Here is a 24,929-nt window from a genome sequence, read left to right as displayed (position 1 = left end):
AGTGTCTTGCCCAAGGACACAATGGCCGAGACTGTCCGAGCCGGCAACCTTCCGATTACAAGACGAACTGCCAACAATCGCCCCTATATATAAAGCAATATATTAAAGTAGCCACTTTCATGAGTAAATCATATAAACTTTTTATGATTCACTATATGAAGTAGGCGACATCTGGTGCAAGTCTTTTATAAGTTTTTTCTATTTCTTTTCCATATGGGTAAACTTGTAGCTATTGTTCATCTGCTAAAAATATGGCTGCACCTCAAGTTTCCAGCTAAAACACTGCATACTAAGTAGCACTGTGATAGTGGGAAAGATAGCAAAAGAATGGAGGGTAAGTGTCATCAGTCGAGAGGGGTTTTCTAAGCGTGAAAGTGTTCAAAGACAGCACAGGAAGCTAAGGATTCTTGACTTCATAAGAAGCTCTTTGGAACAACATGAACAAAAAAAAAAAGTTGTACCAGTATGAGTTTGTGTGAAAACAGAGTTTTGAATTGTTCATCTAATATTATCAATTGCAATGTAAAAAATAACAGCACTACATTTTAAAGAAAATGTAATAGCATCTGGAGGTCTCAGACATCTGGACGTCACTTTTCCTGTAACAACTAACGATGTGAACAGGAGGGGAAACGCGCAGCTCTAAATAACCTTTATCATGCACAAAGCAGCAGGTCACTGATACAATGAGCTACAACTGCACTTGTCAGACACGATCTCTCATCTTAACTTTGTGTCAATCTGAAGGGAGAACTTCCTCATTCCCTCAGTCCCTTCACACAAGCTTTCGCTCTTCCACACTGTCTGTCTCGGCTGCTGACACTTTTGAGTGCTCCCTGCACATGGAAGGCACCGAGCTGACTGCAGGTAGGGAACTGCCTGATGGGGCTCTGTCTTTCAAGACCAGAGTCTTTGACTAAAAGAAGGAGTTCCTTGAAGTATCGATGCAAGAAGGCATGAAGGAAGAGGTAGATGGAGAAGGAACGGTGCTCATGTGCAGCAGCGATAGTGTCAAAGCATGAAGAGGAGACATAAATCACACCACAAAAGGGCCTATTGGCTAATCAGTGTTACAAAGAAAAAAAAGGCCCATTGATTGCATGATGGGTGGGCAGTAGAGGTAGGAATATCAAGGGAATGTGCATGTCCTCTTGATTCCCTGCCATGTCTGCTCCCTGCTGCGAATGCATGCAGAAGCTGAAGAAAACGAGCACAGATTAAAAATCGACATCATTGTGATGGGCTTTGAAACAAGGGAGGAAAAGCTCAAGCTGAGCTTTTTGCAGCTCCTCTGTAAGCCCTCCATACTTTACTCTTGCATCTTACAGCTGACGCTCTTCCCTCACACAACTTACTGTAAATCTGCCCAATTACACCCGGCAATGTTGAATGTGAAACATGCTAAGGTGCATAAAGTGTGCGTATTATCCGTGGAGTCTTACCTTAAACAGACCATGTCTGTGGCTATGCTGGCCAAGCCACACTCCACTGCCTGGGGTGAGCTCCATCTGGGGAGGGTCTATCACCCGCTCATAAATTCTGCAAAAAAAACAAGAAAAAAAAAAACAAGAAAAAAACATTTATAGTTTGATAACAACACAGATACAGAAAGGTTTCTCTTTTTGTCCTGGCCTGGCATGAGCACTGATTCAACGCAACTGAATAGAAAAGTAAATCCGACAGAATATATGTCCCTGCTCCTTCCCATACACCCCCTTCCTTTCATAGAAAGCAGACAGTGTAAAGCAACGGCTGCTCTCCTCAAGCATGACAGCCAGTCTCGCCCAACGGTTCTCAAACACAGCATTGATATCAGGACCTGGAATGTAGGCTGGATTAACCGCCCGACTCCTGACACAGACACAAACAGGCTTTGGCATTATCAAAGCAAACATCCTCAGTGTCATTCAGCACCATTTATTCCTTCCAGTAAGGTGGGCTTACAGATGCCAGTGAGCTGCAATGGGCCTCTTTGAGGATGTCAGAGAATAATTTGACACCTTTTCCTTCCTCTTTCTTACAACAGGAACCAATATGAGTAGAAAGCTGATTTCTTTATTGTGTTCTGTCTCAAATCTCATACTTCCATACTTAGACTTGCAGTTATGACTTCATACTTCAGTTCACATAGACAAGTGTGGGTGGCTACATGTAGCAAATGCTTCCAGTTAATTTTTTTAGCCTCCCTGGTTATTTAGCAGGCAATGGAGTGTCAGCTAAATTTTAAAACAACAAACAAGTCATCAGCATTGATGGTGATGCTAATGCTGACAGGAAAAACTAGGACTTTAAAATTAGATGTGGACAAAAGCCTGCCTACTTATAAATGTTCACATACAGTGGCTTGCAAAAATATTTGGCCCCCTTGAACTTTTCCACATTTTGTCACATTACAGCCACAAACATGAATCAATGTTATTGGAATTCCAGGTGAAAGACCAATACAAAGTGGTGTACACGTGAGAAGTGGAACGAAAATCATACATGATTCCAAACATTTTTTACAAATAAATAACTGAAAAGTGGGGTGTGCGTAATTATTCAGCCCCCTGAGTCAATACTTTGTAGAACCACCTTTTGCTGCAATTCCAGCTGCCAGTCTTTTAGGGTATGTCTCTACCAGCTTTGCACATCTAGAGACTGAAATTCTTGCCCATTCTTCTTTGCAAAACAGCTCCACAACTGCTCTGTGACGGCCTCAGAGGTTGTCTCAGAGAATATTGGGAGCAACAACACCATGAAGTCCAAAGAACACACCAGACAGGTCAGGGATAAAGTTATTGAGAAATTTAAAACAGGCTTAGGCTACAAAAAGATTTCCCAAGCCTTGAACATCCCACAGAGCACTGTTCAAGCCATCATTCAGAAATGGAAGGAGTATGGCACAACTGTAAACCTACCAAGACAAGGCCATCCACCTAAACTCACAGGCCGAACAAGGAGAGCGCTGATCAGAAATGCAGCCAAGAGGCCCATGGTGACTCTGGACGAGCTGCAGAGATCTACAGCTCAGGTGGGGGAATCTGTCCATAGGACAACTATTAGTCGCGCACTGCACAAAGTTGGCCTTTATGAAAGGGTGGCAAGAAGAAAGCCACTGTTAACAGAAAACCATAAGAAGTCCCGTTTGCAGTTTGCCACAAGCCATGTGGGGGACACAGCAAACATGTGGAAGAAGGTGCTCTGGTCAGATGAGACCAAAATGGAACTTTTTGGCCAAAATGCAAAACGCTATGTGTGGCGGAAAACTAACACTGCACATCACTCTGAACACACCATCCCCACTGTCAAATATGGTGGTGGCAGCATCATGCTCTGGGGGTGCTTCTCTTCAGCAGGGACAGGGAAGCTGGTCAGAGTTGATGGGAAGATGGATGGAGCCAAATACAGGGCAATCTTGGAAGAAAACCTCTTGGAGTCTGCAAAAGACTTGAGACTGGGGCAGAGGTTCACCTTCCAGCAGGACAACGACCCTAAACATAAAGCCAGGGCAACAATGGAATGGTTTAAAACAAAACATATCCATGTGTTAGAATGGTCCAGTCAAAGTCCAGATCTAAATCCAATCGAGAATCTGTGGCAAGATCTCAAAACTGCTGTTCACAAACGCTGTCCATCTAATCTGACTGAGCTGGAGCTGTTTTGCAAAGAAGAATGGGCAAGGATTTCAGTCTGCAGATGTGCAAAGCTGGTAGAGACATACCCTAAAAGACTGGCAGCTGGAATTGCAGCAAAAGGTGGTTCTACAAAGTATTGACTCAGGGGGCTGAATAATTACGCACACCCCACTTTTCAGTTATTTATTTGTAAAAAATGTTTGGAATCATGTATGATTTTCGTTCCACTTCTCACGTGTACACCACTTTGTATTGGTCTTTCACGTGGAATTCCAATAAAATTGATTCATGTTTGTGGCTGTAATGTGACAAAATGTGGAAAGTTCAAGGGGGCCGAATACTTTTGCAAGCCACTGTATATATATATATATATATACATATATACATATATATATATGACAGTACCCATCACACTTCTATCAAGTCACAGTCATCTTTTAGTCCTTTGATTTATACTACTATACCATACTACAGCAGTATTTTTGTGAAATGACTGCCCGTTTGTGTCAAAAGATCATTACTACTCTTAATTCATGCAGCTTTGTAGTGTTAGCTCCTTATAATAAGCCAGTGTCAGCTCATCTACATTCCCTGGACAAAAGGAAGGTGAGATATTTAGCACAAAGCTAGCAAATCGTGGCTACGACAGCTTCTTGTGAAAAAAATAAAATAAAACATAAAATAAAATAAAACCCTAACATAGTGGGTAGATTAGCATTCATTGATTTTGTTAAATGTATGTTGTTACATGAGCATATATTTTGTTTTTTCCATGCTGGGGTAAAAGTAGTACAGTATCTCAAGGCTATTTATACCATAGGTGTTTGATTTCCCACCTGCAGGGCAAGATGCTGCCGCAATACAGAATGGTTATGTGATCATACCTTTTTTTTCCCCTCAACCCAGCTTTTTCCCAACCTCCAACCTTTCTGTTTTTGGCTTCCCTCACCTTTTCCTATCAACAGCTCAGCAGCGATCAACACTGGGAGTTTCACACAAGGAACACTGGAGAACAGCAATGCCAATTAGAACAGTGATGTGCTCCCGGGTGTATTTGCAGTCTGGCTGCTGATTGTCACAGGACATACACTAGTTAGCATAGGGTAAAGTGTGATTAACGGTGCACGTGTCTCACCAGGATTTCATGAAAACGGGTAAAGTTTTGTAGTTAAGCACACAAAACACTGTATGAATGAATAATTGCAGTGACTGTGTTTCTATATATTTATATATATTTACCATGGTGGTACCCAGCCACGCAGATGACTGTGGTTTAATTTGATCTAGAAATCTTGATCATAAAAAGAAAGGTAAATGGAGGAAGAAAGGAATTTAGTATCCATTACTTTTAGTATGTTGTTTCTTCTGTCTTTGATAACTCTGTCCCTTTGGGCACCAGTTTAGATCGTCAGATTCAGCAGACAACTCAGATGCTTTAAAGCTATTGCAATGGCCTGGGTCTGAATCTGCCCTGAGCCATTTGCAACGAAGGCTAAAAAATACTCTAAAAAAACTCGGCATCGGTAGCATTATCAGAACTACATGCTGCAAGTGCATACTGAAAAAATTCCTGCAGCTTCTATTTTACAGTAGAAGTTTTCAGTGGGTTACATTCAGAACGCTTTTACTGTGAAGTCACATGAGATTACCACTGAGACTGGCAAAAATGTATAGGAAAATTTTTTTAAAAATCCTTAAACAGTCACTAGGACATGTTTTTTTAACGATTAGCTAGAAGTATTACAGGAAATATGTGAACACAAAAGGGGAAGGGGAAGGATATGAAGAGCTGCAGGCAACTCATCTTCAGCAGTATAGCCAACTTCAGGCCATTCTGTCATGTACAAAACTACTTGCTATGTATGCTACATGTAATGTAGTTTTAGTTGTATATGGCATGATGGAAACAGGTTAATTATAACCCGAGGCCTTCATTTGCACAACACCAATCATCCATTCTCTACACAGATGTATTCTGACAAAGTAGTTGAACTTAACGCCGCTACTAAACTCTAGTAGTGTAGCTTTGCATGATTCGATCCAAAGCGATCCTTAGTCATTTTCATGAACTGTGTGACTTTATGCAGTCCCTCATCCTTTGGCTGAAACATTTTAGCTCCCTACCCTTCTCATCAACTTTCCTCAGAGTGCCTTCCCTCCTGCAAATAAAACATTTGAGCAGAAGGTGGGTGAGGCTTACAGGCTGACATGACCATGTGAATAATATCCACTCTCAGTGGCATTATTCACAGCCAAGTGTGAAGAGAACCCCCCCCCCCAGAAAATCAGACAAAGTTTAGCAATAAATGGAAAAGTTCTTACATAGTGCTTTTCTACTTTACTTGAGCACTTTATACAGTTTATACAAAATGCCTCATTTCCCCATTTACCTTTTTTCTACACCTAAGTCCTTTCTATCTAGCATTCACACTCCACTGGATGCATCAGAAAGCAATTTGGGGTTCAATATCTTGCCCAAGGATACTTTGGCATGCACACTGGAGCAGTCAGTAATCAAACTACCTACCTTCTGATTAGCAGATGAGCTGCTATACCTCCTGAGCCACAGCCATAACAGGACCCCCTACTAATTGTAGTTGCTGCTATGAGTCGTAACAGGTCTCCATTGGAGCTAGCTCACCACTTAATAAAAATGTAACATAGCTCCAGTTAACCTTTATCATTGTCTGTCTATGCATCACCAAGAGTTAAAATAAGAAAGAGTCACATATAGACATAGAAGAAAGAGTGGAGCTGTGGAGTCACTCGCTATCATTCATGGTAATGGAGAGGCTGAGGTGAAGAGAAAATTCTCAAATGTGGAAAGTACCACCTTACGGCCTGCTGGAAGTGTGGAAGCACCGTATGGCAGGCTGTATATATCTATGTCATAGCGCAAAGCACATATTTTGTTGACAGTCAATTTCAATAAGCTGCCAGACTGCCTCATTTTCAACGATTTACTGACTGAACTGAATAAAGTACATGTAATCTTGGGCAGTCAGGATTTCAACAATACTGGGTTACTGCATCCCAAGTTTGTATTCAATACTGATAAAAGTAAATATAAAGAAATATTAAGCCACAAAGGCTATCACACTGCACCTCTCAATGCACCTGCTAGTTAGATGGCATGTATGTGTATGTATATAGATGTAAGCGTGTATGTGGAAATATGTGTGTGTATGTATGTACGGATGCAAATATGTATATATACATATATGTATGTATGTGCGTGCATGTTTGCAGGTGTATGTATAACTTGTACATATCTTTCTTGTGTAAATGTAAATTTGTCTGTTATTGTGTAAATACTTACGCTATTGTGTACTCCACACACAGAGAGATGCCAAACTGCCTTTCACTGTTCTTGTAACAGTGACAATAAAAAGCTATTCTATTCTATTCTATTCTAAGAAAAAGCCATGTCTGTCTGCCTTAACAATCTCAGTAAAGCAAAAAAAAAAAAAAAAATCTAAAACAGATAGTTTCTTTCTTCAAAATTTAGACAATCTTTTTAGGTCTGACAGCCTTCATGGCTTTACTTCAAAAGAACAGTCTCAATCACAGCCATCACTTTTGCTCTGCCAATATCTGCCGACCACACTAAACTCCAGACCACTTTCAATTTTCCACTAGTTGAGCCTGAGACATTTTCTGTCATGTTTGTGTCTTTCTTCTGGCAGAGAAATGAAGTCCGAAATTGGGAGTTAATGTCCCTTTTGAATCACTTGACTCACCATGGGACATAATTCTCAAAGCTCTCAGTTTATCCCTGCCAAAAGCACAAGCTGGGAAATGCCAAGTCACTGAAGGCGGGTGGCAGATTACTGGTGACTGTTGCAGGCAACTAAAAAAGAAAAAAGAAAAAAAAACCTGCAAAAAGTTCCTAGTGTGTATGTGTAACCTAGATTGGGTTTCAGGGTGCTTATCATATTATAGTCCAGTATATAAGTCCAGTGAGCTCATGAAACCTTATGAAACCTGACTTTTTAAAAAACAAACAAGAGAAAACAGCTTTCATAACAAATGTGTTCAGACTGAAAATGTGTATTCTAGGTGATCATATATCTACATGTTTGTTTTGTACTTCCAATTGTACCTATAAATGAGTCTTTTGCTGCCGCGAATAGATTTTCACTTTTGTTGGAATCTCAACCATTTCATGTTGTACTTTTTACCCCATTTTCATTTTTATTTTTTTCAAAGAATAGAGCCAGAATCCATTGATCAGCCAGAATCTTTTGATCAAGCTGCATTGCTGATGGTTGTAGAAGATGGTGTTTGTAGCACCAGTCACACCAGGAGAATCTTTCTAAATTTAGGCACTGTTAGACTTTGTTGAGTCTTTGTTCATGAAACCATTTCAGTGGGCAAGCTGTGACACTCTTTCACATTCCAATGAACAACTGTTTTGGGATCACAACCAAATACATTCAGTGTATACAATTTTAGAGGGTCTCACACAAATGATGACCAACAATACAGTCTACGCCCAATCTAAGAAGTCCTTGAGACAATCTGTATGTTGCTACTCAGAACGAATTGTCTATAATGTGCAATGTTCTGTGTGAGCCAAGCCTACACATTCATCCTGCTATCATGCTAGACTACAGGTGTATTACACAAGCCACATCACAGTCTACGTGGACAGGAAAAAAGGGATATATTGTGAGCAAAATGTACAAGAATTACCACGAGACAACCCTTCCTTTGTGAATACAAATTATGCCCTACTAACTGTAGTGTGCTCATAATAATTGGGATGATTCTCAGTTACAGTCCATTTACTCTGATTGGATATGAATTCCATCTCATTTACATGTGGATTTCTACTGTGCTGTGCAAGAAGAGCTCTGGGATCAGCACTTTTCTTCATGCTAGCGTACTGTATGTTCCATAGATATGCTTGTAGCTATGTGTAAAATTACAATAACTGTATCTGACCCCCCCAAAAAAATTTGCATTACAGTTCACATAAAACATTTCCTTTAGCTACAGGCAGAAAAAACTGTTGTCTTCCTCGTTTACATACAGTTCTTAGGATGTTTCAGAACAGAGAGCCTGGCATCACAAGGGAATGATTATGTGACTTTATCTCTCAGTAACACCTCTGTGACAGCAGTGATTCTAGGTGCTAAGCTGTATTGACTGTCTCACACAGCATATCATTGTCTCTACTATACATACACATAAAGTGAGAAAGTGACAAAATTTGCATGTCTGTCCCTTTGGAGGCATTTCGTTGAAAAACCTCTGTAGGAATTTTCTTTTCAAAATTTCAAAATTTTCCAATTTGGGAAACAATACATACACATATACTTGTAAATGATTTTCCTGTAATTTGAAGTCACCTGCAACTCAACTGCCCACTGTCACGCTCACCCACTTCTCCTCTTCTAGAGGTTATGTCTGTGAAAACAGATGCTTGAATCTCATCTGGTTTGTTGTAGCAGAACTGCTGTCAACCAACATAGGAAGCATTAAAAAAGCATGCGCACACACACACACACACACACACACACACACACACACACACACACAAACGCACACACACCAAAAACATACACACCTATATTGTCAATATGCCTTCCACACAAAGACAAATTCTGGTCATGCTGAGGAATTACACTGATCTGACGGCACAGCAGCTGTAATTTACTTATGCAGACCCATGGACATGTGAGATACTCCTATAAAGACATAAAAATAATGGAAGTAAAATTCTTTCATGCATGGTGCTTTCATTCATTTAGGTACCAACATGAATGAAGGTGTTTGGTTGTTTGTATCGACATATATACTGTATCCCTACGCTTCTCTGCCTGTGTACTGTCGGTTTGATATTTCTGGCATTTTATTTTTAATTCTGTGTACTTTTTTTTAAAAGTGCAAATATTTTTTTTAAATGCTACACCAGTACCTGTCCATCTTTTTTTCAGTTTCTCAAACTTTTATGTCCAAAATACATCCTACCTCTTTTTTTTTTTTAATATTTAAAAATATATCGACATATATTTGTTTTTTATGTTTGTGGACTACAGGCTAAGTGTCTGGCTTAGTTTGACATGTGCAATTTTTGGGGGAAATTTCATTGAATTGGCATCTACACACAGGCAAACATTATTCTGCATTTTTTTATTAATATTTTAACCACATCAGGAGTCTAAGTTAAGGTGAATGATCAACTAAATAACCCAAAAATATTCAGGAAATATTTTCCTTTAATTTGTAATTTTTGTATGGTGCTGTTTTTTTCATGTATTTAATAGACTTTGAGAACCGAACTGACCAATACAGTGACTACATGTAATACAGAGTGCTCAGGATGCAAAAACATTTTTTTTAATGTCATTAATATGAAATTCAAGTGCTACAATAAGAAAATATAAATACAGGCTCTATCAAAAACAATCATCTGACTTCAAAAAGGCTATTTAAAAAAAACATTGGACATAGAAACTTACAGTAAATTTTAAAATACATGGCTGAAAATCGTTTTTTTACACACAAAATGTCCAATGTTCACATGTGACATGTCCATATGAAAGTGAAAGTCATCTCATACTCTTGCAAACACGTCTGGAGTCACTGCAGCCATTGCTGTTGTTATGCTACCTACCAGCACCCATGTGAAAGTCACACATCCGCTCTTTCTAATAGACTGTTTTAATTATTACCAGTGGGCAGCTGTGGAATTACAGCATTTTGAAATACTTTTTGATACACCCAATATATCATATCCTCTGCATCACTGGTCCGCGGTGGTGTGAGGATGGTGAATTGGGCTGTGAAATAACGTGCTGGTTTTCTTTCTTGTTTCCCAGTTTTTTTTTTTACTTCAGTGAAAGTACTGCAGCAAATTTGGGCAGCTGTCATTGTAGCCTCTACTTCTAAAAGGGCATCTGTAAGTTTCTCTCATGCCTCTTAAGTGCTGAAAATGAACTGAACTTTACCAGCTCAGACCTGAGCTCTGCCACCCACAGTGGTTGAAAGATGCTGCCATTATGCTCTGTGATGGCAGACGTGTGATTTGAATCGATATTCCCATTCGCTTTTAAATCCAGGCCAAGTAATCTTCCCGCAGGAACGAAAGAGTCAGAAAACCTTAAGGGAAGAAAGAGGATTCTTTTAACAGTGTTTTTGATTTTTGTTTTTTTTTAACGTGTACAAAAAAAAAGAGAAAAAAAAGGAGAAGTGGAGAAGGTAAAACTTAATGAAAAGGACTGGAGCATCTTCCCTGAAAAAGGAAACTGCTACCACGAAACTAGAACATATCCTCACAAGATGGCAGATGTATCATGTTTAATGGATAAAATGACCCAAATTCTTTTACCTCCCTGTTGGTGTGGGGAGATACGACTGGTTTTACCTACAAGTATGTATATGAAGATAGAGTCTAATCTACCATTGTCACCCAGTTCCCAGAGGAAACGCATGCCTGCTACCATGCTGTCAGATATCTATAATTACTTCACCTCAACAATGACCTTATCTGGTGATAGAACCTCGTATCCTTTTCCGATAAGGCACTACTACTGTACTGTATCTGAAGATATACTTAAAAAAAAAAGAAACTAAGAGGACGGTAAGATGTGGATGTATGGCTGTGTGCGTGTCCCCTGGGTCTCATTGGAGTACAAAGCTCCTCTTCTCTTCCTCACCACCAGGGGCCTGAGCCTGACCACCTGCCTGAAGGAGGTGTGCTGGACCCTGCTGAGCTCAACAGAGGAAGGCTGCAGTAATGACACACTCCATCACACTGGACACAAAACAACGGTGAACCTCAAACAAGAAAACTACTGGGAGAACTAACAGCCTCATATCTGTTCCTGAAAACAAAGCCAAATATTTGAGTGACAACACTTTTCATTGCACAGGCCATGACGGCTGCATGTAGATATATCCATCATATAAAAGCAGACAAAAATATGACATCAGCAGCTTCGAATATTAAGCAGGAGTACAAAGAAATAACGAAACAAGGAGAAAACTTCCAGTGTCGTGATGATTTCCTTTTAGCATAGTTTACATTGGCTCACACTTTACAAAAAGAAAAGGAGTTAATGATCTGTAGTAGCCCTGTGAGCTGTGTCAGCCCTGTGATAAACTAGGGATCTGTCCAGATTGTACTCTCACCCTATGTCAGCAAGGATAGGCTCCGGCCCGTCCGCGACCCTGAATTGGAAAAGCAGTTAAGAAAATGGATGGCTGGAAGGAGATAATGATGTTCAGAGGATTAAAGTGGCATGCTATCTTGTTCTAGGCAAAAACAAATGATTAATATGAGGGTCAACATGTAAACTCGCAACACATTAGTGAAGAGTGGGTCATACCAGGAGCCTGATGAAGATACAAAGCAGCATTGCTTTACTGCAGGCATTAGCTGTTTTTAATTTTACAGGGTATACAGTGCTCAGCATACATGAGTACACCCCCTTTAAAAAGTACAAATTTAATCAGCAGCTCAATGAACGAAAGAACAATTTCCAAAATTTTCACAAGGCTGAGTTTTATTGAACACTTGTATATCTCCATAACATGAAATTAAGGTTAATTATATATCTTAGATCACAAAATCTTCAGTTTTACTCAAATTGGTTGAAGCAAAAATGAATACACCCCGCAACAAAAACTACTATATCTAGTATTTTGTATGACCACTGTGATTTTCAAGACAGCACCAAGTCTTCTAGGCATGGAATGAACAAGTTGGCGACATATTGCAACGTCTATCTTTTTCCATTCTTCAAGAATAACCTCTTTTAGTGCCCAGATGCTAGATGGAGAGTGATGCTCAACTTGTCGCTTCAGAATTCCCCACAGGTGTTCGATTGGGTTCAGATCAGGAGACATACTTGGCCATTCAATCACCTTCACCCTGTTCTTCTTCAGAAATGCAACAGTAGTGTGTGTTTTGGATCATTGCCTTTTTTTGGAAAAGTGCACAATGACCAAGTGCACAGAGTGATGGCAGAATCTTCTCCTTCAGTATAGAGCAGTACATTATTGAGCTCATGATACCATGAATGAAATGCAGCTCCCCAACGCCAGCAGCACTCATGGAGCCCAACATAACGACACTGCCACCATCATGTTTTACTGTAGGCACCATGCATTTCTCTTTGAAATCCTCACCTTTACGACGCCATACAATTTTGGAACCATTAGTTCCAAAACACTGATCTTTGTCTCATCACTCCATAGTATAGAGTCCCAGTAGTCTTCATCTTTTTCAGCATGGGCCCTAGGAAATTCTAGGCATGCTTTTTTGTGCATGGGCTTTAGGAGAGGCTTCCTTCGTGGACAATACCCATGCATGCCATTCCTCTGCAGTGTGCGCTGCATGGTGTCACGGGAAATGGTCACTCCAGTTTGGCTTTCTACTGCTTTAGCTAACTGCAGTGAACTTGCATGGCGATTTTCTTAAACCCTTCTCATCAGAAGACGCTGATGAGAAGGGTTACTTTTTGGATCACTTTTGCTACAGTATTTTGACAAATATGTAAAGCTTTGCTGATCTTCTTGTAGCCCTCACCTTTTTTGTGTAAAGAAACAATTTCCTTTCTCAGATTTTGTGACATTTCTCTTCCATGTGGAGCCATTGCTGAAAGCATGAAATGGGAAGGGATTTTCTTTGTTAAGTAATGCCCTTTTAGAGTCACCTGTCTGCTGGACACCTCTTAAATGAATCATTAGACTCACCTGTGGTTGAATGCCTGTTAATTTGAATTTTGTAGTCTTAAGTGTGGCTTTTCTCCTAAGACTATAATTGGGGTGTAGTCATTTTTGTGACATGGGCTTGAATGAATTAGTTAGGAAAATCACTTTTGTGCAAATTCACACATCTTGTTTGCAATCAATGGCCCACATTTGTGGGAGTATTTTGTAGTATAGTATCTCATAGAAAATGTTGACTCTCAAAGGAAACTAAAGTTTTTTCTGGCAAATGTAGTGGGGTGTACTCATTTATGCTGAGCGCTGTATATGTTTATGCAGTGAGCTTCAAATGTATTGTTTTAAACAGGACTCACTTTAATGTGAAAACAATGTCAACAGAAGCAATACCATGTTCCTACTAATTGATGAACTTTCTTTCTTTGTTGTTAGAATAGACATCAGATTAGCCCGCACACCACATCATTACTGTGCACAGTGAACTTGCTACTTTGTTGCCTTTGAAATGGTTGCTTTGGAGGTGGGAATCAGGTCTGCGACTACTCGCTGTCAGTTGCTGTTTTAAAACCCACTTTGGTCAAGATGGCAGTAAAAGACAGTAAGATGTCTGCTATCAGTTTGTTAGAATGAGGTCAACTTGAGAACTACAGTGCATGCAATCTGTTGATAATATAGCAATAACTTGACAAAAGAAAATCTGTAGGTGTCGACATAGACAGAAATTCACATTAAAAATAAATTCATATGAACTATTGATATCCACATTCCAGCCCAAACCGATTTGAAACAACATTTCCTCCACAAATACTGTAGTGACGGAATTGCTGCAGGACAGAGATTTAGCTGTAAAATGATGTAGCTGCTCATCAACCTCTACATAAACTCAATACAACCAGTGGAGTTGAATCTCCAATTGCAAAGCATCAAAGCACAGACAAGTTGCAATTTGGTTGCAATTTGTTGTGTTTTGTTTTTAGCTCAAACTTGCTAAGTACATCTAGCAGTTAGTTCGGGCTGAGGTCTGATCAAGTTCACACCATAAACATTCATTTGGAACTAGACCGAAACAACCCACTCCAAAGTGTCTTGGAAAACAAACAAGAGTCTGAATTAAATGGACTCAACACAGCAGGTGTGAAAGCACCCTAAACTATTATCTTTTAATGTCAGTCAATTTTAAAACTTTCTTCCCAGTTTATGTAACTTATGTAACCCAACTAGAATTCTGGCTTCCACAGATTGGCTGTCTGCCCATGAAAAGAAGTCATAAAACACACCTATCCACAGAATCAGGTTCTTCCATTCGAACCTCTCCACCACCAAGGGCAGGACCAAAGAGCTGACAGTGGATGCCAGGGACAAGACTGTAGACCTGACCAAGGTTGGAATGGCCTACAAGACCATTAGCATGAAGCTTAGTGAGAAGGTGACAACTCCTGGAGTGATTATTAGAAAAGGGAAGGACCATCGATGTCCCTTGGTCTGGAGCTTCATGCGTGATCTTGCCTAGTGGGGGTGAGGATCATGAGAAAGGCAGTTGGGACCAACATTAGTAACATACTACACCGTAATGGGTTTCCCCCTACTCAAGTGTGCAAACCTGGTTACCAACTACAAAAAATTATCTTACAACTTTTTATCTGGATTTTTCATTGATATTCTGTCTCTCTCATTAAAATGAAATCAGAGACTGTTCATTTCTTTGGAAGCGAGCAAACTTACAAATTCAGCAGGGGATCGAATAATTGTACCAACACCGACACGTATGATTAAAGGATTTTTCTGATTAAAAATTTTGATCAGGGGGAAATAGTTTTGATGCAAGCAGCACCACAAAAAAGCTGATCAGCACCAGATTCATTCACATCAGGACTGCTAGTTTACCAGTTCACGCCTTAAATTAATTTCAGGTGATAAGTGCGCCCAGAGAGAAAATAATTCGCTTTTAACAGTTGCGTCATTTGAATGGCTGGATTGCAACACTGATTGAAAATCCCAGTCGGATGTTAGAGATGGTTCTGTGTAGCCTGACTCACATGGAGAGCACACTGCAGAAAATCAAATAAAGAAAAGGCTTTACAACCACCACCACCACTTCATTGACATTTAAAAATTTCCTTCATTAGCTTGCCAAGTGCAGGAGGAGTAATTACTCAGAGGTTTGTACGAGCTGCTGCCCTGGAAGAACAGCCACCCATGATCTAAACGCATTTTATTTTGCTGGAGATACCCTGTTGATTAAAGACCCAAAGGCCACATATAATTTCCTATCTGCTTTCACTGTGTGTACTATGAAGCTGGGACAATACACCAGCACAGTGAAACAAAAGAGCTTTCCTGTCAAAGATGCTGTGTATCAAGCGGAAACCTTGCCAACGACAAGGTCATCAGTGCCAAGGTTACGGGTTACAGACAGCATCATGTAGCATTATTAACCTGATTTTAACTCATTATTATTCTTGGCAGAGTACCCTCCTCTTAGCTGGGGCGTCAATGATCAGGTAATAAAGTAATGAATGGTTGCTGCTCTGCTGAGCGGCACTGGCACTGCCCTTCACAGGAAATTAAAAAGGTATACCTGAATTCCTCATTTGGAGTAACATTTATATTCTTGCTTGCTTTTAATTTAAGAAGGGCTTGGCTATCATTTAGAACCTGTATAATTTATATAGAAACATCACACTGCAATATTTGGGAAATACAAAAGGAAACAAAACCATATTTTCATAAGAAGGTAGCTTCCTTGCACCTCCGTCATTAACCTAATGTTCCATTCCACTCTAACGGATTTTTTTTTCCCGCCCTTATCCTAATGATAGTTTTGGCTGGGCAGATGAACTGCTTAGCAGGTAAGGAAAAAAAAGAAACCCTTCCAGCTCACTGGTTTCTTTAATGAGCAAAGCAGAATGTCATTTTCTGGCTGCTGGACACAAAAGCAGTAGGAGTCATATCATATTATTATGAGATCTTTAAGGGGGAGAGCTCCAAGTGTCCGTCTTCCTTCATTAGCTAAGTGTGTAATGAAATGGCCAATATTTCAGACTGTATGTCCCACTATATATTTTATTTTGAAACTGTATAGATGTGAAGTAGATCATGAAGGCTTCAGAAAAGCAAAAAAGTATTAAAGGTTTTCTTCATCTTGATTGTAAGGAACAGTGTACTTCTCAGACCCACTGCACATATTTGAAGCACTGGAGAAGCTGTAACTTCACTACAATGGAAAGATAAATAAGATAAACAAGGAAACAAAAAAGGAGAACATAGATCCACTGAAAGGAGAAGAAAGAGCAGACAGCACAACCCATTTCAAATCAAGTATTTATCCTGATTATTTAAATATAAGCCAGGAAGCAAGTCCAAATTCCAAGTTCTTAATTTGTCATCTGTAAATTGCTAAACCAACAGGCAACTTTACAAATTTGATGTTTTCTGTAATGTGACACAAAACAGAGAACAAGCTTCAATCTGTGGTTCCACTTGGGATGCTACAATCAGAAAACTTTTGGTAATTTTCCTGTAAATTATATGAGCAATTGTTCTGATCAAAATGATATTTTTTGTTTACAAACAAATCAATTAGAGAACTAATCATTGCAGCATTTCTTCCATGCAAGCTCTATCTGACCTTCCCATGTGTCAGCCAGGTTAGAAAGTCAGTTTCATATTATTTGCATAATCTTCTATCTTAAACGAATTTCCCGACATTTAATCAGACTCTGTGTTGCAACTAGCAATCAGCCCTGATATTCAGCTGTTTTGAAAGCATAATTAGAATATCACTCAACACAACCATCACAAGTCAGACAGAGAAAAAGAAGCATGACGCAACTGGCAACAAACTTTGGGCCAGAAAAGCCAAAAAGACATTTTTTAAGCAACTTTTCACTTAGCCTCTGGTTAATTCAGGCCACATACTGTAAATGCTTCTCCATTACCATGTTCCCACATGCTGTTCATGCATCTGCTCCTCTAAGTCTGTCTTGACCCACTATCCATTGGCTTCTATGATGTAATTGAACAGCAGGGAATTTCAAAAAGAACTACAATTGCTCAAAGACACAATCAACCGTGTGCTAATAATCCCAACCACTATATGTAGGGGGAACCTTGAAAAGCTGATGTAACATGCAGTCTTTATCAGCTCACAGCTGGCCCAGTTAGACATTACAAATTTGTTGCTATTTGGAACAAAGGGGCCAACTTTTCGTCTCATGCTGTGCAGCTGTACTACACCTAAAAACACAGCATACCTTTCAATTCAAAGGTTTCACATATCAGGAGATAATAAAAATTAATCTTGCCTTTACCATTCTCTAAAATTATTTAAATACCACCTCGCATACCATCAACACATGACACATTATACCACGGGATTATTTAACAAAAACTAAGCCATATTATGACAGTTTATGTGTGTGAAATACACCCAACGTTTCAACAGTTTGTAGAGCTACCGCAGCAATAAGTTCAAGTCATTTTCTACATGACTTTATTGGTTTCTGGCAATGCTGTGGAGGAATTTCGGCCGACTCTTATTTACAGCATTGCTTTAGTTCATTGAGGCTTGTGATCTCACCACAGCTTTTCAGTCAGGCTGAGGTCTGAATTTTGATTGGGCCATTACAACACCTTGACTCTTTACTTTTTCAGCCATTCTGTTGGTAGATTTGCTGATGTGCTTGGGATCACTGTCCTGTTGCATGACCAAATTTTGGCCAAGCTTTAGCTTCTGGACAGATGGCCTTTGGTTTGACTCTAGAACACTTTTGGTCTACAGAGGCGCTCATGACTGTTCCTGTGGTTGCAAAACAATCCCAAACCAAATAATCTCAAATAACTACCCCACCACTACCATGCTTGACAGTGTTTGTGCAGATATGCTGTATTTGGGTGTCACCAAACGTGGTGCTGTACATTATGGCCCTTTAGCACTTTAATCTTGTCTGTCCAAAGGAAATTGTTTCAGAAGCTGCTCAGATGCAGTTTTGCAAACCTAAGCCTTGCTTCCATGTTCTTTTTTTAGAGAGAAGAGGCTTTCTTCAAGCAACTCTTCCAAACAAGCCAAATTTGTTCAGTCTTTTTCTGAGGCCTGTAGGGTCTGAGATGTAGCTCTTGGATTTTTTTTGCAATATCTCTGACCACTGCATGCTCTGACGCTGGACTGAATTTGCTAGGACATGCGCTCGTGAGTAGATTGGGAACTGTTTTAAATGCTTTCATTTTTTTGAATTTCTCACTGTAGAAAAATGGACTTGACAATGTTTGTAAATGGACTTATAACTCGTCCCAGTTTGATGGACAGCAACAATTGCTTCTCTGTCATTGCTGATGTCTTTCCTCCTTGGCATTGTGTTAACACCTGAATGTTCCAGACCAGCAAACTGCCAAATCACATTGCTGATGAGCAATTAATCTAGTGCATTTGATCCACTGAACCTGGCTGCTATTGACCCTCTTTATTCCTATGGACATAGTACGGGTGTACAGTACTTTGATTGTGCTGATGTTTATCTAATCATTGTATTTACCTAATTGTAAGACCTGCTATTGAACAGATTCATGGGGAGAAAGTTAGTGGCACATGAAGGAAAAGTAGGAAGTATCATCAGGGAAAACCTATAGGAAGTCTATAGATAAAACATACATAATTCCCAGGTATCTGGGCTGAGGATGGAAACCAGAGCATCCCAAGATCAACCATACAAACACAGGAAAAACATGCAAATTTCAGATAGTTGTCAAGAAACTTAAAAGTCAGAACCTCCTGGCTTTAATATTGCTGTAGCACAGGTTCCATATTTATTGCCTATGATAAGTAAATTTAAACACATCAAACAGTTTAAAAAAAACAGTTTCTATTTAAATAAGAAAAACAAAACAGCCTGATGTTAGTGCTAAAGTAAAGGGATCACCAAAATTGTTGAATCATCTCACAGATCTATGAATCTACTCTATACCCTCTAGACTCTCACATCATTGTCTCTGGTGTTGTCATTACAGTATAGTTGAATCCAGAGCAGTTTTTGTAATACTTCACTCTTAAGATATTTATATTTTATGCAGTAATTGCCTCATTCCCCAGCTAAATAAAGCTGTGTTCTATAACTGTCAATGAAGTCATTCAACCACTCGCTGCAGCTAATGGAGCAGTATCAATAAATCTATGTCTTCAAATCCTTTACCTTATATTACAAGGGAATAAATAATCCTGTCAGAATTCATACTACCTGAGTAAGTGAAGTATGACTAACACAAAGCCTCATTGAACTTCTCACTCCACAGTGAACTTGAAAAAGTCTAAATCAGGTCCAATTGTTATTCAGTTATTCAGCTTATCCATAAGTAAAGTTTTTCAGTGATGAGTGTTCAAAGTCTGTTGCTGTGACACCCACACGCTCTACAACAAAAACCTCCAGGAGAGAGAGTACAAAAACTAAGCACACACAATGATGCACCTCTTTACATAACTGTTTAAATGTAAAATGATCTGTAGCCTCAGATACAAAAACACAGAGACAAAAAAAACAAAGCATTCATTTTTGACTGTAAAGTAGCTAAACTACCAAAACATAACATACAGCACAGTTTAGATAGTGAGGCCATATTTCATCTTTGACCATAGTTGTGTCCAAACTTCTGACTTTATATCACATTAACTTTAATTATATATTTTTTCTGATTTGCACTGGATTATAACCCACACTGTAAGTGCACTTACTTTCAGTTTTGTAGTAGAGATGTGGCTCTGCAATTTTTTAGGAGTGATAAAAGTCATGTACAAAAATAAGAATATATCCATCCATCCTCTTCCGCTTATCCGGGGCCAGGACGGGGGCCAGACCTCCCTCTCCCCGGCCACCTCCTCCAGCTTGTCCAAAAAAATATTCTGTGCCCGGAACACCTCACCTCCTGGTGCCCCTCTGGGTGAGGTGTTCCGGGCACAGAATATTTTTTTACATTTTTAAATTTTCCTTTGCTGCATTTCATTTTGTTGTGTGAACAGGGATTCAACAAGCAGTGTGACAAAACTACATGTACAGTCTACACTGTGAACACAACTCAGATCTGACAAAAGTATGCACGGCATATTGATACAAAGTGCAGCCAAAAAAAAAAGAAAAAATGTTTTCACTCTCATCCACAAAGAAGAACTCAACTGTACTGTTTCCATGTCATTGGTGTCTCAGATCTTTATTTTAATATGTGTCTTTTTTCCAATGATGCTGTACCAATACAACAAGAAATAGAAATGAATCTGCATTTGTGTAAATAGCATTGTAAGTTGCAACTTATGATGTTGTTCTTGTTCTGACAGAAAGACCATCAAAACAAGAAAAATGGACCATTTTAAAAATGCTTTCTTTGGTTCTTTTGTAATACAGAAATTATGTTATAAACACATATATTATATTTTGTGTTTATGAAAGTATCATCTTTGCTGGAAGGGTTTTCCTCTGAGAATATTGTTGTGCACTAATTATGGCAAAAGCATGACCAAATAACAGGATGCAAGTTTTGCCCAGGCCTGTTTCCATGACAACCAAAGAACAAAACCCACTAATGAAGACTTAAATGCAATTATGAGCTCAGGATAAAGCTCCTAACCTTGTATTAAGACAGACCTTTGCATTGCACGGCCTCAGGCCACATCCGGTCAGTTTGCCATCCCTGACCATCCCATGTGAGGTCAACAGGAAATTAAGATTCAAATATAATTAAATACAAATCATGCACTTTATCCCGTTTTGGCCAGAATAGAGAATGGCTTATTGTAGTTTTATTGTAGTTTGTTTTCTAAGTATTTAGAGGTAGCTAGAGGTAAAGCCATCTGTTTAGCTTGTGGAGAGCAGATTGCTATGTTTTCAGGATTAAAGTTTAAAGCGCCACTAGGAGACTAAATACGCAAAGAATTACAAGAACTCGACTCATGTAGAATAGGAATGGACATCTAAACCTTTGTCAGACTCAGGACATTATGGCAAATCTGGATCTTCAGTCAGTGGACAATTTTGTCTTTTTTTCCATAGTACTGCACAAGAGCTGTGATGGCTGGATTCTGGAGACAGACACTTGCTCTACTTTTAAGATTACTATGAAACTTTTCTTATTCCTGTGTATATTAAAGTGTATATTAAAGTGACCCTAAACCATCCCTTGGTTATGCTGCAATAAGCTTAGGCTGCTGAAGGGGAAATATGTTGTAAAGTCAAGTGATAGAACTGAATCCAGAACTGAAATTGGGTATTTTTACATTGTATTATTCACTACAAGGTGTTGTGTAAGTCAGTGCTAAAAACTAACCATGGTGTTGATGGTGTAAATAAAATACTTAACTTCATCAGGGCATGAGCACTGAATCACAGATAGTTTGTTGCACTTTTGGAGCAGCAGAATACTGGACATGGTGACATAGGCTACCACACATCTGTCAGGTGGATCAGCCTCGGCAAAGAATATGGAACCTGAGAGCAGAAATTAAAATGTTTTTCACTGAAATAAAGACAATGATATTCTGGAGTGCTCAAAATGAAAGGCATCTGGCATTTGCTGTTGATGTGATTGTCCTTTGAATTTCCACATAAGATACTAAACCTGAGTTTAATGCACTTGTTCAAGTACAAAACAAATTAAAGTTATCTCACTGTACAAAAACAAAACAAAGTTGAAAAACATCAACAAAGTGTTGATGAGTTTATGTTTGCAGTGGTTACTGAGATCAGAAAACAAATGAGGTACTCAAGCAATCAAATTAACCAGTAGTCACCCTTTTTAACCACTGTGAGGCATACATTTTAATGTTATATGGCTCCACCCTGAAGGCGGCAGTGGAAGAGAACCCGGTTAGTTTCCAGGTTGACTTTCATCTCACATCTAAAGATCACACATGCAGCAGACCCTTGGCTATGAGAGTCAAAGAATAAAAAGAAAAAAGAAAAACAGATCCAGGAGTAAGAACGGAAATACTGAAAAGAGGAAAGAGCCCCTGGGAAAAACAAGCCAGTCTGTGCACGACATGACCTTCTGCAAGTAGGGGACAGCCACATGACAGTGTAATTGTCATTACTGCAATTAGGTCCAAACACAAAAAGCTTACCAAGTGTGTAGAAAGGGTGTATGTGCTGGATGTCTGCCTATAATTCAATTAGGAAAAATTAGAAATCACAATTACTGCACCTGACCTTGTCTAGGCTCTGCAGTGGCACTAATGCAAGTATTACAAATCAAAGTGTGGGAAAAACAAATACCTAAAATAACACACTGGTCTCACAAAATGCATTTGATAATAAAATGATAGGTGGAAGCAAGCACAAACGGGCCAAAAAAATGTGGCTGAAGAAGTTGAGGGTTTTGTCCACCAATCAAAAAGAGCTGCAAGTTTGATGCGCTCTTTTTGAGTCAGGGGTGTACTGCTATTTTTTAAAGCACTGATACACAAATGATATTAACACATGTAAGAGTTGTGGCTTGTTTCTAAGGTAACTGCTGATCCTTGAGTGACAACTTTAAATACTTTCATTAAGAATAAGTGATCACACCAAAGATAGTCTTTGAACCGTTCATTAAGTCATTGCTCTCTCTGAAGCCTCGTCTTCTTCTTGGGCTGTCTGACCCTTTCATCGGCTAAAACAGACCACATTCTGTTCCTCTCCCCACATTTATCTTATTCTTTCCATTTCAGAAGGTTATTATTAGCCTCATTATTATTTGGTATAGTGGAATAACAGCTATATAATTAACTAGCTGTTTAAGGGTAACCATTCTACCTGAAGATAATTTATATTCATTTACATATTTACATGTATTACAAGTAAAGCTCACAGCATGTTCTGAATCTTTCAGAATAAGAGTCTTATTGTGAAATTAAACGAAATCAAATTAAATCAAACTGAAAAGCTTTTCATTTTAAAGGGCTGCACAAAGTGTTAATGACTGTAGTCTTGTGCGAACTACATTTATCAGTTGAGCACTATTAGAGGAAATGTCGTGTTAAAGTAAATAAATGGAAAAAAGGAATAATACAACACTCACAACATTACTGTTTTTTTATATTATTATTTCCATCAATACTTCATTTCAAAAAATGTAATGGCTTGTTTAACAGCCTGTTTTGTCTTCTGTAGTTAACTGATCACTTGATGGCAAAAATAAGGCAAGTTGGAGTTACCAGCTACTTTTAAGATGTAATATTGTCTTACATGTTACTCAACACCTGATGTGATGATTTTTTGAATACTGCTTAAACATCAGTGATGATTATTAAACTATCACCAGTTTCATCATTTACATATCTCTCTTTACAACACGTGTTAAGGTTTTGTGTTTTTTTCTTTTTTTGGATATACAGCAGAAGTATAGTGGTGATAGAGCCTCATGGTGTCATAGAGTACTCCTACTGCCAGGCCCAACCCAGATAAATGAAAGACTTCCTACCCAGAAGTTCATATAGTATAAAATCTGAGCCAAATCAAATATGTCGATCCATCCGATGTGATGACCCCAAATGAAAAAAAGGAGCTGCCACAAGTACCTTTAGGTTAGGTCAGAAAAATACAGGTAAGTTGTCTTTTTCCCCTTTTCAATATCTCGTTTTTGTCAGTTTTAAAAACAACACAACTCTCACTTTCATGTATCTTTCATATATAACCGTTTCCTTTGGCTCATCATCCTTTCAAGGTTATTCTCTATCTTTTATCTGGTGTTCACAGATGTATTTAAGAATCAAGAGACAAGTGAAATTGTTTAGATTCACTTAATGTTTAAGGGACAATAAAAAGGAGTGTAGCTTTGCCAGACTTGTAAAATAAATCTCCATGCAGCAGATCGGGGGCATTTATTAGGTTGTTATTGAAAGAAAAAAAAGATGTGAACAAAATGTGCTGAGCCAAGCTGATAAGCTTTGAGGCAAGCTACATTAATCAATGCACAGAAGAAGCATAATTACTGACAGAGACTGAGTATTGTCAGATAAGATGAGGATGAGTCCACAGAAAGAGTTCATAGCAGTACACATGTGGAGGAAGAGAAAACACTGAGGTCAAGCACTTCTAACCCTGGATTAATCTGGATTTATTAGTGTAATAGACACTGTTAGGTCAACGCCAAACAAGTGTGAGGTGGTGATCAGAGCAGAGCAAACATTTAAAGTGACACACTGTTGGGTCTTTCGAAGTTCTCAAGAATTAAGCATTTTTTTAATTATGTCTGATCATAGTCCAGATGAGCTTGGACACTAAATTTCAGAGCTAAATTTAAATTTTACTTTAAAATACAACAGTCATTTGAGCCAAAGTGATAAATCTAACAAACTAAATTCAGACAAATATGGGTTCATCTGGGTTTCATTTAGAATAAGCTACAGATTTTCTAAAGAACAACCAGCCATAACACACAAATGAAATGGAGGCAAGAATGGATTGATTTTGTTGTGAAAAGGATTGGCTGGACGGTTGTCTGCTGTAACTTAATGGATAGGCTGTGTGGCAGAAAGCCTATTTCCAAAATCTCTGCATTGGAGCAACTATATATTTTGTGTGTTTGAAGGACAGAATATCATCATGCTGTCCTGACTGAACAATAACAATGAGGGTGAAAAATCCTTATATTTACCTCCAGCTCCAGTAACCTGACACC

General features: G+C 38.9%; 1 protein-coding gene across 1 annotated transcript in view; it reads right to left on the bottom strand.

Annotated features, from left to right (window-relative positions):
* The window catches only part of LOC100705180 (protein kinase C-binding protein NELL1), a 292,322-nt gene that overhangs the window by 193,661 nt on the left and 73,732 nt on the right, over positions 1–24,929 (bottom strand). Inside the window, exon 5 of the mRNA XM_005458917.4 lies at positions 1,443–1,539. Within this exon, the coding sequence (XP_005458974.1) occupies positions 1,443–1,539 (97 nt within the window). The remainder of the gene's footprint in view (positions 1–1,442; positions 1,540–24,929) is intronic.

This window comes from Oreochromis niloticus, linkage group LG1, assembly GCF_001858045.2.
Source record: "Oreochromis niloticus isolate F11D_XX linkage group LG1, O_niloticus_UMD_NMBU, whole genome shotgun sequence".
NCBI lineage: Eukaryota > Metazoa > Chordata > Actinopteri > Cichliformes > Cichlidae > Oreochromis > Oreochromis niloticus.
This window is presented reverse-complemented; position numbering and strand designations above follow the sequence as displayed.